This window comes from Neocloeon triangulifer, unplaced genomic scaffold (assembly GCF_031216515.1).
Source record: "Neocloeon triangulifer isolate White Clay Creek 2 clone unplaced genomic scaffold, ASM3121651v1 ptg000004l, whole genome shotgun sequence".
In the NCBI taxonomy this organism is placed as follows: Eukaryota; Metazoa; Arthropoda; class Insecta; order Ephemeroptera; family Baetidae; genus Neocloeon; species Neocloeon triangulifer.
Window position 1 is genome coordinate 4,047,127 of NW_026775547.1, and position 18,002 is coordinate 4,065,128.

General features: G+C 34.7%; 3 protein-coding genes across 4 annotated transcripts in view; 2 read left to right on the plus strand and 1 right to left on the minus strand.

The window, feature by feature from the left end:
- LOC132193648 (band 7 protein AGAP004871-like) overlaps positions 1 to 3,545 on the plus strand; it is a 40,709-nt gene extending 37,164 nt beyond the window's left edge. For both annotated transcript variants that reach the window (XM_059614440.1, XM_059614439.1), the window contains exon 10: positions 1,345 to 3,545. In XM_059614440.1, the coding sequence (XP_059470423.1) occupies positions 1,345 to 1,467 (123 nt within the window). In that variant the 3' untranslated portion in view covers positions 1,468 to 3,545. The remainder of the gene's footprint in view (positions 1 to 1,344) is intronic.
- A 586-nt stretch (positions 3,546 to 4,131) lies between these two features.
- Positions 4,132 to 9,016, plus strand: LOC132193645 (GATOR complex protein WDR24). Its single transcript, XM_059614434.1, has 10 exons — positions 4,132 to 4,422; positions 4,482 to 4,598; positions 4,652 to 4,874; positions 4,942 to 5,155; positions 5,342 to 5,590; positions 5,980 to 6,137; positions 6,825 to 7,011; positions 7,368 to 7,857; positions 8,081 to 8,346; positions 8,661 to 9,016. The coding sequence occupies exons 1-10, from the start codon at positions 4,323 to 4,325 to the stop codon at positions 8,946 to 8,948; spliced, it is 2,292 nt and encodes a 763-aa protein (XP_059470417.1). The 5' UTR covers positions 4,132 to 4,322; the 3' UTR covers positions 8,949 to 9,016.
- Positions 9,017 to 9,093: 77 nt separating this feature from the next.
- Positions 9,094 to 18,002, minus strand: part of LOC132193644 (endothelin-converting enzyme 1-like) — a 29,637-nt gene continuing 20,728 nt past the window's right edge. The window contains exons 2-15 of the mRNA XM_059614433.1: positions 13,779 to 13,914; positions 13,095 to 13,253; positions 12,883 to 13,031; positions 12,765 to 12,827; positions 12,439 to 12,642; positions 12,166 to 12,293; positions 12,003 to 12,106; positions 11,621 to 11,742; positions 11,351 to 11,449; positions 10,994 to 11,289; positions 10,201 to 10,507; positions 9,869 to 9,964; positions 9,733 to 9,809; positions 9,094 to 9,677 (exon numbers count right to left, since the gene is read on the minus strand). Of these exons, the coding sequence (XP_059470416.1) occupies positions 9,578 to 9,677; positions 9,733 to 9,809; positions 9,869 to 9,964; positions 10,201 to 10,507; positions 10,994 to 11,289; positions 11,351 to 11,449; positions 11,621 to 11,742; positions 12,003 to 12,106; positions 12,166 to 12,293; positions 12,439 to 12,642; positions 12,765 to 12,827; positions 12,883 to 13,031; positions 13,095 to 13,253; positions 13,779 to 13,914 (2,040 nt within the window). The 3' untranslated portion in view covers positions 9,094 to 9,577. The remainder of the gene's footprint in view (positions 9,678 to 9,732; positions 9,810 to 9,868; positions 9,965 to 10,200; positions 10,508 to 10,993; positions 11,290 to 11,350; positions 11,450 to 11,620; positions 11,743 to 12,002; positions 12,107 to 12,165; positions 12,294 to 12,438; positions 12,643 to 12,764; positions 12,828 to 12,882; positions 13,032 to 13,094; positions 13,254 to 13,778; positions 13,915 to 18,002) is intronic.

Genomic DNA, 18,002 nt, shown 5'->3' on the forward strand with positions numbered 1-18,002 from the left:
TAATGATTTTATTTTTTGTTTGTCAATTAATATAAATTTATTTTATTTATTATAGACATTATAAAAATTATCATCATATTGCTATTTTTTTTAAGTAAATTTTTTTTTTGTTTTTTTTTAAATAATATGTTCAAAATTTACTCAAATTATATTTAGTATATATTCATGCGGTACCTTCAAATGCAAATGTTTTCCAGTCAATGGAAATTTTACGAAGGTGTCTCTGGTTCTGAATGGAGCCGACGGTTATACATGATAATAATATTTTGGTTATTTTTAGACTTTTATATTTTTTTAATAGAAAATTTTTCAATGGAGAAAAAGCTTGTTATGTCTCTTGCAATTTTTTAAGATTCGTTCACCTAATGAAGTGATAATCTTTAGCATGCTTTTGTCTTATTGTAATTGATATAAAGTTTATTTTTTTATTTATTTTTTGCTTACAATTAGTTGCTTTTAAGCTTCAATTAAAGTTTAAGTGAAGAAAAAAATTCATTTCTTTTTTAACGATTCAATTCTGCGAAAAGAATACTAAGCTTCACCATATCATGATTATAAATCTTCTTTTTTTCTGTAACAACCATATTCTTTGGTTTTCTAAATATTTAGGTTCCTGCTTCAAAACTGCATATTATTTGCATAACTAATTAATTTTTTTATTTCTTTTATAAAAATTGAAGTAAGAATTTTCTCAAAAATCGCAGAGTTTTGTTGGAAATAATGAATTTTTGCTGGTTCCACACTTAAAAATTTGCCAAATTTAGTTTATCATTTGTTTTTCCACAAAAGTAGTTGATTTCAGTTTATTATTTCTGTTTTGATTGATTTTTAACATTTAAAAAAATTTCATGATTCATTCTCGCTTGATGATATAAGACGTCTTCCAAAAACAAAAAAAAATTGACTAAAATTTAGTTTTATTTTTCCAATTTTCATGACAGTAATGTATAAAAAAAAAAAAAAAAACTAGTTGAGAGTTTCCCAAATAAAAAAATCCCCCTCGCCATACAAAATACTTTGAAACTAAAAACATGGGCCTGAAGCGTATGTTTCCTCCCTCTCAGTGGCAAGCTGGGGCCGAAATCGATCTTTTATGTATTTATTTTGGTCCGATTCTAAATCTAATTTGTCTGGAAGCGCCTGAAAAACCGCACGCCGTGTGTATGCGAATGTGAAACTTTCACTGATGAAAATTAGTATAGCCGTGGCGCTTTTGGCAGCTCGAATATTTTGCACGCAAAAAGGGCGCGCGCGCGTGAGGATCAGACGGCATGCATGAGTGTGTTTTTCCGCTCCACAGTCATATTTTAAGCAGGCCGCTTTTTGCTCTGAATTTATTTGCAGACCCTGAACACGATTTCGGCGGAGAAGAACTCGACGATAGTGTTCCCCCTGCCCATAGATTTGCTGACGTACTTCATGAGAGCGCGAGGAGGAGCCGACTCGGAACCCTCCGCCGCCAAGTAGGGTCGAGCGCTGCAGAATGGGCCTCGCCAATTATAATTTCCACTCGGCTTGCTCTCGCTCGCCAAAATGTGTCGTCGTCGAAATCGTCTCTCTCGTCATCGCCACTCGCGTGCGCCAATTACTACAAGATAGAGCCCAATTAATTTCGCTCCCCGGAAAACAACGAAATTTCTGATATAAAAACTGTTTTGTTCTCCGTCTTCCATTGTTGCTCTCTCACAACGATATTGGCAGGGAGCAAACTCATCTTTTCACACTTTCATTCGCGGCGAGTTCTCATTGTTGTACATGTAAATTGTAATATTGTTGCGCGTCGTTTCATTGGTGTTCTCTCCTTTGTATGTATTGCAAGTATAAAAGGAGGCGTTTTTAATGTAAGATGAGAACAATTGTTTTGTGCTAAAAACGAGACGAAAACTATAAAATGTTGCGTGGGTCCATTTCCGATACACTGTGTGTTATTATTCACAAGATTTATGCGTGTTGTGTGAGACCAAAATCACAATTCAATTTAAAACTTATGTGTGTATATCTCTTTGAGTGTCAAATTACACGTTTTGCAATTTTTCATCGTGAATGGTATAAAATGTATGCTTTATTCAAATGTGACGGGACAGTGGCAGAAAAAAATCCATTTCAACTCATCAATTAACAACAAAAAATTTTATGAAAAATTGAAAGCAGATTTTCCTCGTTAAAAAGGTGAAAAGTAAAAATGAAGATCCGCGGACTGCAGGTAATTTCTGATAAAAAAGGACTTCAGTCAACGAGGTACAAAAGCACACTTTGAATTTTTTTAAGCTAACTAAATCGGTCACGAAATTTATGCTTAGATTTATTTTAAATTTCCAGCGCAATTAACCCTAAAACTGATTAGGAAAATTGGCAAGAATTTGGATCATTAATGCAAATTAGCGGGGGGAAATTTTTGATTAATGACCATGAAACTGTTGACCTTCTCAATCTTCAAAATTTTTGAAATATTTTTTTGGGTTCAAAATTAAAATTTATATTTCCATAGAAATTTCACTTCAATTTTATTTAAATTTCAAAAGAAATCTTATTAGGATCGTAAATTCCAGCTGACTGCACCGCAGGTCTTCTTTTGTGACCACGTGGGTGTCACATTTACTTGATCATTGTTTTTTTTAACGAGGATACGCCCTGCTTCAATCTTTCATAAAATTCACCGTAAGTGTTAAATTTAAAAATTACATTCCATTTTGAATACTTTATTACCTGTTTCAGTGAAAGTATTTTGAACAAATGAACAGACAATCAAATTTTAGAGTCGTCTAGAAAAATTCAAATTTATTTAAAAATTCCGAGTTATTCCCTCCCGTCACTAATTTTCAATCTTTTTCCTTCTCACGCAAGACGTTATCTCACTATCATACATTATTAAAATATACTCATCGGTGTTTCGGTGTAATCGGCACAATAAATGATCTCTCAACTGAATGTTCAAACAAACAAATACCTCGGAAGAATAAAAGCATAATACAAGGAGCCGGGCTCTCAAACCATTTGCAGGATGCGTCGGTTCGGCCTTGAAGGAAGACGCAAATGTAATTTCCCGAGGGGCCCCGCGAGACATTATCGCTGGCACCGCGACCGGAATTCATATTTACTCAAAAAGGCATTGGAACAAATCGACCCATTATGTAAAAATATGATAAAAAAAAACGTGCAGGTTCTCAATTATTTATACCGAAATGCGCACTCCTCGATGTGTTGTATTACTTGAAATATTTATTACGTTTGTGTTTTTCATTTTTATTAGTGTCTATCTCACGGTTTAATCATGATCAACATACAAACATCAGAGTCTGCGTGTGTCCCTTGTTCTGCGGAAAAAGAGCTCTCTCGATTCTACTGCAAATTTCACTTATTTAATAATTTAATTAATATTGTATAATCATAAAAAAAGTTCTGATTTTCTTTTTTAGAAAATAGGTGCTTTTTTCGAGAGCAGGGGGCAGGCTTTGACTAAATTAATGGGCTGTGCAACCGTGAAAAATGAAAAATTAACTGTTGGTGTTGATAGATATTTATGCTCTATTAAAAAAATAAGTATATTCAACTGACAGAAAGAACGAGTTTTACTATTTTTGATAAAAAAAAAAAACCTTTTGAACGGACAAAAAAATACAAAAATATTAAATCATAATTCACCGAATTGAAGTTCAATTTGGAAACTGTAAAAAAATTGTTCATTACATTATAAAAATTTTTTATAATTAATTTTGATGAAAGTAATAAAGAAATTAATCCTAACATTGTTTGCTCAGTCTCAATAAAAACTATCTATGCATTAGACATTTTTTTGAAACCCAACAATTTCTGTTATAAATTATAAATAAATTAAGTTAAAATTTACAAAAACATTAATCGTCCAAATCAATTTGTGGATCATTGAAAAATAATCACTTGAATAGGGCAATAATTTTTCATTGATTTTTGATCAAAATTATGGAAATAGACGAGATTTTTAATTATTAATTTATTATCAACTTCGTCGTATATTAAGAAGGAACGGAAAAACAATGATATTGTGTCAACTGCACGCGTCTTTCGCGGCATTCGGATTCAAATACGACCACAGAGCGATGGCCTCTCCCTTGCTGAGCGTTCATTGGTCCGATTCGAGGGTCAACGACCAATCGCATCCGAGTCAGCTGTAAATGAAAGAAAGCCTCAAAAACAACAAACACACAGCTTGGCACAAGGCATTGCATGCAATTTTCTCAAAATCCGTCAAAGACTTTCGGCCGTGATCAAGTCAGGGCCGAGCAGGAGCCTGGCTGCCGATTTTGTCACTGAGACTTTCCCGGTTGGAATGAGAGGAAATCGAAATGGCCAAGGCGAAGACGATGTTTGCGACGCAGGAGGGGCCGGCGAACGCTCTTGCCCTTAACAAAGATTGCAGCCAAGTCGTGATAGCAGGCAGAAATGGTTCAACATAGGCATTAATTCGTTCTAAATCGTCTCATTTGATTATCATTTTCTTTCAGTGTTCAAAGTTTTTAACATAAACGCCGAGGAATTTGTCGAAAATTGCAATCTGCGGGTCGGAAAAAACATCAACTTGAATTTTTCCTGCAACGATGTCGTGTGGAACACTTTTGATGGTACGTTTATTTCCTTTAATTTTCAATCAGGGCTAATTGAATTTGAATTTCAGACAGCATTTTGGCGACGGCAGCCACAAACGGGGCCGTCGTCGTTTGGAATCTCAACAAACCAACCCGGTCGAAACAGGAGCACGTCTTCAACGATCACCGCCGAACAGTCAACAAAGTCAGTTTTCACCCCACTGAGGCGGTGTGGTTGATTTCTGGGTCGCAGGACGGCACCATGAAGTGTTTCGATCTCAGGATTAAAGAGGCAACCCGAACCTTCATAAGGTTTTTATCAAAAAAGAATTGAAATCTCAACTTTTTTGCTAATTTATTAATTTATTTTTCATTTTAGTAAAACTGAGAGCGTGAGGGACGTGCAGTTCAGTCCGCACCAGATGCACACCTTCTCGGCCGTCGCTGAAAACGGGAATGTCCAGTTGTGGGACCTGAGGAAGCCGGACAGGTGTCTCTCCCAGTTTACAGCACACAGTGGGCCGGTTTTTGCTTGCGACTGGCACCCAGAAATGTGCTGGCTTGCCACTGCCTCCAGAGATAAAACTATTAAAGTATGAAAATTAGTTAAAAGCTATTTTTTTTTTTTTACTTAAGTTTTAACATTTCTTTGTGCTACCTGATCCATTCCTGATCAATTTTAGATTTTTTTTCTCACATTTAATGTTTAATAAATTTATTTCATGTGCTTAAAGGAAAATGATTTGTCATAATTTTTGTTATTCTGATGTTATTTACAGGTTTGGGACTTGACGAGCAAACCCAGCCTCGAGTACACCATTCCAACCATCGCCTCTGTCGGCCACATCAAATGGAGGCCACAGCGAAAGCACCACATAGCAAGTTGCGCCCTCGTCGTCGACTGCAGCGTCAACATTTGGGACATCAGGAGGCCGTATATTGCATTTGCCTCGTTCAACGAACACCAGGACGTGGCCACAGGCGTTGCTTGGAGGGGCGACCCTCACATCCTCCTTTCGACCAGCAAAGTAAATTTAAAACTAAATAATTTTTCAAAAGAATTTTAACGTGGATTCAGAAACTGAGCGAGAAAACCAATGCTCGGAAAAACGAATTAAAATGTCCAAATTTCAACTTTTAATTGGAAATTTTAATTATTTTTAAAACAGATTAAAATTTCTGTTTTAAAATAATTAATATTAATTCGTTTTTCCGAGCATTGGTTTTCTCGCTCAGTTTCTGAATCCACGTTAAAATTCTTTTGAAAATTTAATACAGAAACTGGAATACACTTAACAACGCAAACACGACACAACTCTACATTAAAATTTACAAAAAAAACACACTCACACTAACAAATTAACAATAAATATTTTTTATTGAGAAATGGATAGAAAATCAAACATTTGTTTTTTAGGATTTTACTTTGTATCAACATGTGTTCAAAGACGCAGCTCGGCCCGAGAGCAAAGCAAATCCACAGGGCATTTCCTTCAACAGCAAGGGAGACATGTCTTTCTCATGCAAAATCAACATCAACCCTGCCACTTTGTCAAAACTTCCAGCACTTTTAAGGTAATTCACAATTTTGTTCAAGTTATGTAGTTGATCATTAATACCAACAAGGCAATAAAAACGATGGATCTGATTAATTTTGATCATTTCTCATTTCCTTTAATTTAAAATGTTAAAAAGGAAACTGCTTGGTTTTTTTTTTAACATTTAGTTGAGACACAGGAAATAAAAATATTCTGATTTATTTTGAATTCATCCATGAAAATGAAATACAAATGGAAATAGCACCATTCTTTCTGACAAAATTTGACCCCTGGTTCAGAACGGGAACGGGTGAAGAACTGGTGTAGAACTGATGCAGAACAGCTGCAAACCGGTTCTGCACTAAGTCTGTACCATTTTTGAACCATGTCTGCACTAAATCTAAATTTGAACAATTTTTATACAAAAAAAAAATTAAAATTCCTTAAAAAATTTAAAAAAATTATAAATTCATAATTACATATATATCCATGAAAATGAAATGTAAATGGAAATGGCACGATTTTTTCTGACGAAATTTGACCCCTGGTTCAGAACTGGCGTACAACTGATGCAGAACAGCTGCGAACCGGTTCTGCACCAGTTCTGTACCATTTTTGAACCAGGTCTGCACTAATTCTAAATTTGAACAATTTGAATGTAAAAAAAACTCCTTACAAAATTTTAAAAAAAATATATAAATTCACAATTCATTCCTTTTTCCAGAAAAACCCCACTGCACAGTGACCAGTTTTGCCAGGTTACTAGTTCGATGCACACATTTGTATCAAAGGCACAAAAAGAAGTCAAGTGTTTTTTGGAGTGTGCCAAACGTTATCAACTGTCGGGGAAACCTCTCGCCGAACTTTGTGATCACAATGCTGCTGTTGCAAAGCAGCTTGGGAGGCATCAGGTAAGGGAATTATTAAGAAAAATCCTCATTTGATCATAAAATTTGTAATTATGATATTTAAAAAAAAAAATACAAAATTGTATTTTCTAATGGCAAACAAAATTAAATGGAAACACTAACTAAAGGTGGCTAAATTCCATATATTCTTATTAAAAAAATGTTTATTTTCAATAAAAATATTTTTATAAAATAAACTTGGCTTAAAATACTGAAATTATTATTTTAATGATGTGTGAATTTTAAAATCAAATTAACAAATTAAGAGATTTATTAACAATTAATCTCTTATAAACAAATTCTTGAAATTCTACTTTTGTTGCTTTTATTGCTTTTTTTTAAATATATGAATTTTGCAGGTGAGTCTAGTCTGGGGCATTGTGAAAACTTTGTACTGCACAACAAACACCAGCAAAGTTGCCGACATGCAGCAAACTCCGTCAGGCAAGGACTCGCGAGATGACCCCAACATCACTCCGGGTGCCAATTCCGAAGCTCACAACGGCACTGACGGTCGTCACACCGACAAAACCGACAAGGGTGACACAAATGGAGTCATTCTGAGCGAGGACAACGACACGGAGACAGACGAGGCGGAGCAGCAGGACCAGAATTTGACAACAATTGCCACCGGGCTTGCCATCAATCAAGGCGATTTTTTCTTTGGCGACGGGGCTGAGGGTGAAATGGACCAGCTGCACGTTGACTATGAACAGATGAACACTTTCGACATGATGCAGCAGGACTGGACACTGCCGAGTGAGGCGTTCAACTTGCGGCACGAAATCGAAGACAGGTCTCCACCTCCTGAACAGTTTCCGAATCACTGTTCTGTTGACATGATTGATGGTAATTTAAAAAATATATTTACAAATCAATTGTTATTGCCATTTTAATCAACAATTAGAATTTCAAATTAGGAAATAATTGTAATTAAGATAAAGTTGTGAGCTTTAATTATTTTTCATTTCTTTGTATCTTTTGCAATTATTTTACAATTAATTATATAATTTCCACCAAAAAACCAAATTTTGCACTTTTCTGATCAATTTTTTTTTTAATTGTGTTCCAGTTACTCCTCCAGAGGAATCCAACTTAATACTACCCCTTATCAATGTTTCTGGTTTGCCCCGCATGAGTCTGTTTGACCCGAGTGAGGTCGTAGCGTCTGCACTAAACAGGCACGCCGAAAGTAGTGATGTACAAACCGCAGCTTCTGTTCTTCTAGTCCTAGGAGAGAAAAGGGCAGCTCACATTGAGGAGTGTAAACAGGAGACGTGGTTGCTCGGATACTTAGAACTCCTCGGCAGACACAAATTGTGGAACACAGCCACAAAAGTAATAAATTCTTCCACTCAGTCAATTTAATGTAAAAATCAGCTTTTTTAATGTATTTATCGTCAATTATTGTTTCTCGAAAAGAAAACAGAGAAAATTATTATTCTGAAGTACAATTAGCAATAATATTTGACAAGGAGGGGAAATTATGTTGGAAAATTTTTGATATCAATGAAATTATTATTATTATTATTTTTTAATTTGAGGGCTGAAAACATAACAAAATTAAATCATTAGCTGGTTTAAAGTAAATTCAGTTTCATTTTAAATTATTACATTATTATATTACATATTTTTTCTGATTTTTTCCTCAGGTCATTAAGTTGAGTTGGTTGCCGAGCATTCACCAACTGAACCAGCAGAGCACTACCCTACCAACGAACTGTGCCAGTTGCAGTCGACCTCTGCGCCGGAGTGGCTGGCAGTGCGACAACTGCCACCACCCTTGTGGCAAGTGCGCCGTCTGCAACGAACTGGTCAAAGGTATTTACTCCTGGTGCCAGGGCTGCTCTCACGGCGGCCACTTGGCCCACATGCAGGACTGGTTGGCCAAACACAGGTCGTGTCCCGCTGGTTGCGGACATGCCTGCGAGTACGACTGAACGAACTTGTTTTAATTTGTCCAAAGAGCATGTTTTATAAAATAAAATATTATACAAGGCTGTTAATGTACGAATGAACAGTTTTATTTTTATAATCCTCCTCTGCGCGCGAAACACTGTCCAGGTTTTCAAATTCTACAGTTTCTATTTTTTTTTATTCCTTGGTCAGTTTTTTTTTAATTTTTGTGTGCAACGTTTATTTGAAACAAGCTGTACATCACCACAAGCACTCTATGATTAATGCGTTTTGATAAACAACCTCACAATTTTTAATCCTTAGCAAATACTCTCATAAACGGATAGTTCGAAAAACAGAACAAACGCGCTCGCTTCTTTTTTTCCTGTATTTACACGATGGCTTTTCGAGTATATAATTATATATTAATTATGTACATTCATTTTCGGGGAAATTATGCCAACTAAACAGGAACAAAGATAGCTAAAAATTAAAAACTCTATAAAAATCTAGCCGCTTTAAAATACTATTGGCACATTAACACTAATAAGTAATGCATGACGTGTGTGAAATGCTTCAACAGAACTGGAATATCTGGACGGTGCTTGGCTATCTCTTGAATGGTTTGTTTGTTGGTTCTGCATGATGATGCGCTCGATACTTGTCAGTTGCTTCAGTATTTGACACAGCTCGTTCTGGAATAAAGTAGAGATTCTCGGGAGCAATCGAATGCTTTGCTGAAAGGCTGCTGCTCTCTCATTGTCAATCGCAACCTGTCAATGACAACAATTTTAGTCACAAAATCAAATCAATTGAATAAAAACTCACGAAAAGACATCGTCTAATTGATAATTCACAACTTCGTCCATGTCTTGTTGCTGAGGAGCTGCTTGAGAGCAGGTCATCTTACAAAATAAACATTTTATAGTGTAAAAATGAGTCAATTTTTCTTTAAAATAAGTACCTGTGTATACGAAATGTAAAATAGGGCATCATCCTCATAGGTCTCCAATGCTGGCTGGTGCACATGAGGCAGCACACTTGACGTCCTCATCATTGTCTAAGTAAAAAGATCAAATAATTTTTAAAAATCAAGTTACAAATTTAGAATAGAATTTTAAAATTACTTATAAAATGACACATTAAATTTTCATAAGCATTATAAATTTCAAATAAAAATAAGATTATTTGAAAATACCCTTTAATGAATAAGTGTTAGTGTAGTTAATTTTGAATATGTATTTCATTGAATTTAATTTATTTGTGTAAAAAAGCATAAATAGTAAATAAACTTACTCTGAATGATAGGGACACCGCATTGATGTTTGTGTTGACCTGGTGGGCTGTTCTGTTGACCCTGATTCTGTCAGTCTCACTTTCAGTGCTGGCCAGCGAGTGCACAAGACACAACTGCGCCCTCCTGGCCGTCGCCTTGGCCTGGGCGTGGATGCTGCTGGGCATCGAGCTGCCGTCCAAGTTCATGACGGGCGCCTCAGGGAGGAGTAGCCTGCCCTGAGCGTCGGCGAGTACTCCTCCGTACAGGGTGGTGCTTGAAACTATTGCGCTGGCCAAGCGAACTCCAAGCGTACCATACAACATTGCTCTGTAATAAAGATTCAAATTTAATAAAAAAAAATTTATACATTTAAAAATAAACACTAAACTTAATTTCAAAATTTACAAATTAAAGCTTTATAATAAGATATTTTTTGTCAATAATGAAATTTTTATATTTAATTTGTTTTATTATTTTAATTTAATTGTAAAATTTTATTTAATATTCCAATTGATAAATTAAGCCAGATTTTACTATAAAATTTTTATCTGATTATAAAATTATTATTTATTGGTTAGAGGTTAAACTTTAAAGACAATAAGATTTGAAAATGAATTCAATGAAGTTGACATTTTTGAGAATTTCTCATCTTACTATTAGAAAAAAAATAAAAGAAATAAAATTAACTAGTATAAAATACTCAAGTGGAGCTTGCCTTTGGGTACAGGCCGACAAGACATTTTCTTTTGGCATGATCCCTTCCTCCCAAAAAAAATAAAGGTTTGAATGGTTTGAATTTGAATAATTTTTCACCTTGAGAGATTTCCCTGAAAGAAGGGAGGCTGCAGGAGGGACAGGGGCACAATGATCCTGTTTGCCGTCGGCTCGTAGGTGACCTCGGAACCAACCAGGGCGCCCGCCCATCGGTTCTCTTCTGAAGGTGACTTGTACCTCCTGAGCGCATCGTCCCTTCTGATGAACACCACACCGTATTTGATGTTTGTGAAGAAGTCCTTTTTCTGGATGTAGAAATCGTAGTAATACGTTTCCAAGTACGAGTTTTCCAGCATGAACTGCGGGAAGCCCACTTGGATTCCCATGACCGACACCTTTTTAACCAAATTGATTATTTTTTTATTTTTTATGTAAGCATTAATTTTTCTAATATACCTTTTGGAAAACGTGGTCCTTCAGATCTTCAGGCATCCAGTTTGAGTTTGCGATCTCATCACTGGCAACTCCTCGAAGGTCCTCAAACATTTCTGTGACCTATTGAAATTTTTATTTTTATTAAAATAAATAAAAATTCCAAAATATAAAATTTAGCAGCAAAATATACAGGTTAGTTTTTATAAATTTCAGGGAATTATTATAAAGAATGAATTTTAAAGTTAATTTTTCAATGAGGGGGTTCTTTGAGATAATTAATCAGCCACTTACAATTTTGCGTTTCTGTTCAGTGTCAGTCTCTGATTTCTGGTACATGGCAGCCACTGCCAGTCCCATGAACTTCTGCAAAGTGCTCACACACATTTCCCATCTTGGCACCGGTTCCGCCAAACCTTTTGGAATAATAGCAAAAAGAAATGTTTTAATTATTTAATTACTCCATAAATTTGGATAGTTTAAGTCGAAGAATTTAAATTTATTAAAAATATTAATTTCAAGAAAATTATGACAGCTTTTTTTACTATTATTCTGTTTAAACTTGTTCAGGATTGCTTTTTTTATTTCCCCATAACAACTGCTGTCTGACTTCTGTTTGAACCATGATAATGGATTAATAGATTTTGAAAAAAGAAACCAAGACTATTAATTGTACCTGTGAGCTCTTTGTTGTATTCGTTGACAATGTCAGTGAATTCCTGTGACAAGTAAGGAAGGTAAGCCGAGGCAAAAGTCCACAAGACGTAGTTGTTCAACGCGCTAAAATTGCACATTAAAATTGATTAATTTAATTAAAATTATTAATTTTTAAAGACAACCTTCTGTCAGTTGTCGAGATGATTCTGGAGATGGTGCTCAAGTACTGCTTGGAAACGACCAGAATTTCGGTGGTCTCGGCGATATTCTTCTTCGGGAACATGGCGTTCAGAATTTGCAGCAGCGGAATCTGCGATCAAAAGCCGGTACTTGACAAATTGCGCACGATTGACAGATACAAATTTTTGCAGTCCAAATAGAGGCAATAAAAATTGACCTCTGCGTCGGCAAAGGTTAAGTTGAACGCTTTAATAATAGAGAAGAGCTTCTCTCACCGATTGAGCGTGGCTCTTGAGCGCCTCCAGTGTTATCCTATTGTACGTCGTGGCCGGGTCCTGCAATTCGTCCAATGAAGGCGTAATCTCGGCGATACGCTTCTCGAAATGGAACATCTCCTCGGCGAAACTCGAAGCGTCCGGACCAGTGGCCCCCAACAGCTGGACCATGTCTTTTAAGTACCGCTTGTAAGCAATCACCACCTGGACCCGACGGAGAGAACAACTTAATCATTTTGGCTCGTGGCCACTCATTTCCGTGACATTTACAGCTTTTTAAAAGCTACGCCAGTCACAAAAAATGCAGAGGAAGAAATTTAACTTACGGGATTGTTCGTCCCTCTGTAGTAGTAACTCCTGTCAGGCAAACCAAGACCCGCCGGACTCACCTAAAGATTTTTTTTTTTTAATAATAATGTTTATTTTATTTTGATGTGAACTCACTTGGATGATGTTTTGACTTGGGTCTCTGGCGTCGACTACGACAGAAATCTTGAAAAACGGACTCACTCCGTAGTCTTTGTGGAGGATTTCGAGGACTCGAGGGAATTCCCAGGAGAGCATGTCAAAGTCTCGCAACACGTGCCAGCCACCTTGTCGAAGATTTTAGTTTTTAGAAATAAAAAAAAGTAAAAATGCGAAAATTTTAGTTTTACCTAGTTGTGTGATGGTTTTTCTGAGGGGCTGTGCCTTGTCCGCTTCCAGGTTGTCCAGAGACATGCACGACTCGTAGAAGTGTTTGATTTTCCACGAGACTGAAGATATTCTGTTTGCGTGAGGCATTGTGTTTATCAATTCTCGTATCCTTTGCCGAGCTGCAAAATATTTCAAATTAAAAATAAAACATGAACAATTATTTAGAAAACGTCTACTTTACTTTAAATTACTTAAATATTGAAACATTAAATATTCTAAAAGTAGGTTTTTTTGTATTCAAATTGACTAGATAAAATAAAATCAATCAATGTGTTCATTTTTTTATTATTCCTTTTTATCAATTTAAATTATATTCCTCAATTCTAATAAGCTTTATGTAAAGGAACATCACATCAACTACAACAATTAGGCGTTAAGCTAATTCATTTATTTAAATTGAAAGTGCAGCACCAATGATAAATATAAATTTAAAAAATTTCAAATCAAATGATTAGTTTAGTAGAGAATATATCCACAAATTTTATTAAAATTAAACGTAAAATAAAATAAGTTAGTAAGATAATCAGAAATATTTTTTTTTAAATAAAAAAAATATATTAAAAATAAACACAATATTTAAATTAAAAAGACTATGAAGATAAATAAAAATTTAATAGTTACAAAAATATAAAAATTACTCTTACTTGCAAATTCGAGCTGTCTTTTTTGGTTCCAACTCGATCTTGTTGAGGGCAATGGATGGTCAGAAAGCCAGGCCCCGCAGGAGAAACTCCTGATGTCGTCGCACGGTGACACAGTCTCGTTCATCATGTGCAACATCTGTGAACAAAATTTAAAAGAAAATTAAGTAAATTTTTAATAACATTCAAATTAAAACTCCAAAACAAAAAACAATAATTTTTTTCTTAAAATATCCCAATTTTCTGAATCAATGAACGCATTTGTTTTCCTCCGTGGAAGTGAAAAACTACGGCGCCCCAAATTAAGAGATAATTAGAAACGTAAATCTGGTGCGGCACATCCGATTCCACTTGAGGAGCGCTCGTTCAGCGTAATTACACGGCGAACTCACTCAAGACGCGCGGGTGGAAACGTACCCCGCTCGCCTATACATCTAAAAACAGCAGCCCTGCTTTGAAAGCTGCATCGTTTTGTTTTTATGTGCGTTGATAAGCATTCCTCACTTGTATCTCAAAACTTTGGAGAGGACCTATGAACCTGCTGCATGTGTGTGCTTTGGAATTTTATACATACAAGGGACGGAGCAGTGAGCCTTTCCGATTAAAAAATTTATATCCAAACCACGTGTGCAGTGCGCCTCTTGGACATTAAATTCTGAATACAAATTTTTCGAGTAAAAGTAAAAAGATTAAATAATATTTGTTAGTGGAATCAAATTTTAACAAGTCCAAGCCCACAAAAATTCAAAAGTTTACACATTAACAAATCTCGTTAGCTATAAAAATCTGCCTAAGTGATTTTCATGAAAATTTATTTCAGCACAAATTAAAACTTTTAAAGGAAATTTCCATTTAAGGTCACAGGGTAAATTTTAGATTTGATAAATATCGATAAATGAATTTTATATAAAAGAAACATTTCTTTCATTAAAAATTTTTATTTGATCTAATAAAATTAATGATAATTCACAGAATCAATTTTTAAATTTGTTTGCAACATAAAATTCAAGCACCCCTATTGCTTGCAAACAATTTTTCAACCACATTAGTTCAGGAACTATTTAAAAATAACAATTTCTTTATGTTAGTTTTGAAATCAAGGATTCACCAAAATTAAATAAAATTTAATGAAAATTTTGAGAAATTATTATGTTATTAAAAAGATTAAAATAAATAATATTTATTTTTTACAATAATTCTTAGCTGACCTATAAAAACCCCAAGTGTTTTACCACCATTAAAACAAAACTTACTAAAAAATCTCATTGCTGGTTTTTAAATTCAATTCATCAAGAAGAAAATGTCTAGTCGCTTTTCGGTTTAAAAAGCTGTGCTGTGCATCTTCATCATTGAGGATCCGGCCAGGCCGAATGACAAAACAACCAACACCAGTTAGTTTTAAAAATGGAAATTGTCGTTGAGAATAATAAGCACGAGCAGTGGGAGGACAGAGCAGCACCCATCCAAAAATAAACAACACGCAATTTAACACAGCACGCGAGAGCCACCCTCTTAAAATTCTCCAAATGCGACGTCGCATTAGTAGTGTTTTCGTCTCTTTAAAACACAATTCGATGCGCTCAAGGAGGGAAAAATAAGAGACGGGGGTGAATTTAATTTGCCTAATTATTTATTCCCCCAACTTGCCGGCTTAAGATTTTTTCACTCTGTACCCTTCACTCATTTTTATATTATAAGCTTCTCGGACAAACAAGAAGTTTGTGGTTTGAGAAATAATGCTTGATCACTTTCCAGTGCGTTCGCTCTCGCATCTAATCTCTGATATCAAATATTGACCCTATAATGCTGAGATATTGAATTACGCCACGCACCAACAAGTTAATTGATGATCCGGCAGCACAGTCATACTTTGTTTGTAAGACTTTGTTTATCGCAAGGACTGACTTTCTTTCAACAATTTTTCAAAATAAAATTCCTTATTAGATATAAAAATTGGCAGAGCGATTTTTGAAGGATTTTTCCGTTAAAATTAATATATTTGAAGCTATGGAATCTGAAGTGAAATGATTTATTAATATAGTTTTATGAGATTTTTAAGTTTTCACAATTAACAATAAATTGGGCCAAAAGTTTCTGCTCAAATACGACAATTTATTGCAAAACAAAACTGCAAAATTAAAGAAAATATTATGAGGCGCCCATATTTCCTTGGGTTTCTAATTTTTTTTAATTACAAATCATGGAAACAAGAAACAATGCCTGCACAATAAAACTGAAAACAACAATGAACAGAGTTTTGTAGTTCTGTTGGCTCTCTGATTTAAGTAGATACGAGAAATACATAATTGTATTCATTCAGAACGCCATGAAAAAATCACAATTTACTGTAATTTAAATAACTAATTAACTATAATTTACAATTCATAATCAATAATAAATCTAAGTTAAAAATTGTGTTGAAACAATATCTTTTCAGAGCAAGATTAATTCACACCGCCCAGGCTTTTACATCAGCTTAATAGTAAAAAAATTTTTTTAAACTGATGTTTCAAAAAAGAAAATAAGCATACGGCAAAAATAAAAGTAATAAAACTAATAATGATTTAATCTTGATCATGTAATAAATATATATTAAATTTAAAATAGAAATACCTAAAAGTATTTTATTTTAAGCAAAGTAAATAATTATAAAATTAATAATAAATTACTTTTAAAATATTACTTTACTGTTAATATTACTCAAAATAATTTTTTTTAGCAAATTCACAGTTATTGTTTAGCACCCGCGAGCAAGAAATAAAAATCGTCATGTCACAAGCGAAGGAGACAAAGTACAATACAGGATGAAACGCGATATACGGGGACGTGCATATTTCTCGCCGACATTATTTCTTCCCAGCACTTTTTCACGTGTGTTCATTTACACGCGCCGTGGTGTAATTAAAGATGTTCTCTCTCCTCAAGCAGCGGAAGAGAGGCCGTTTTACACAATCTGCAAGCGACGAACACACAAAAGACAGAAGCAAAAATAAGAACCACCCCCCGTCTTTTTTATCCGCTCGCGAGACAAATTAGCATAGATTTCAATGCGCTTTACATAAATTTGTCTCCAATGTCATCCGTGAGGTTTGTGTGAATAATTTTGAATCGCTTTGCATGCGATAATTTGAAAACGTCACGAAAATTCCCCCAAAACGCCAATGATTATTTAAATTCTCAGTTTGGAGTCAAATTAATTTTTAAACAATTCACTTCGATAAGAGTGGATTTAAATTTTAATTCTCATTTCAACCGTTGCCGCTCGAATCATAATGGAAATCGTGCATTTTTTTTCAAGTCATGAGAATAAAGAGAGGTCGTCCGCCCGAAATCAATGGCGGTGAAATTTGGCACCGGTGCTGAATCACGATCTCTCGGCGCCTTCTTCTGCGGAGGGCAGAGGAGTTTGCACCTGAAATACCTGCCTGCCCATCAGCAGAAGACCTGATTTCGCGGTCTGTTGGGGACACGCGAGAGCGCCCTGTTTGACAAAGGGCCCGGTTTCCAGTTGCAATGATAGCGAAAAGAAGGAAAAGCTCCTCCGTCATGCCGACTTGGCCCGACACAAAGCGCCCCGCGTGACAAGATTTTAATAACGCCTCTTTGCAAATAGTCCGCGGGTTGTTGCCTCACCCCCTCCCGTTCTAATGAAAAAGCACAAACCAAGAAAAGATGAAATTGTAAGAAAAGTCGGAAAACAAATTACCGAGTTGAAAAAAATTCCAATTTTGTTAAAAGTTGTCGTGAAAAAATAGGCTGGTTTTTATTAATCAATGTTTTTTTTTTGCTATTTTTGTATTATTTCTTGCCGTGATGAAATCTGATAGTGGGGTTAATTTATTTTTAATTATTTATTTATTTATTTACTTATTTTATTTATTTTTTAATTATTAATGAAAAATTAATATTTTTTTTCACTTCACCAAGTGACAAATTTTGCATTTTTCTTTTCAACCTTGAATTAAGAAATTTGCAATGTTTTCTGATCAATAAAATTATTGTTTTAGGATTTTTGTAAAAAAAAAACTGAATCATTGTCAGTTTCTGTATCTAGAAAACTATAAAAATAAAATTTTTTATGGAAAGAACGTAAAGGAAATCCTACATAAAAATTTAATTTGCATTTCAATATTCTACATTATTTTAGTGTTAACGCCATTTAAAATTTATTGAGAGCAACAGAATTTCAAAATTGTGATAAAATGTTCCACGTTACAAAATTAATTA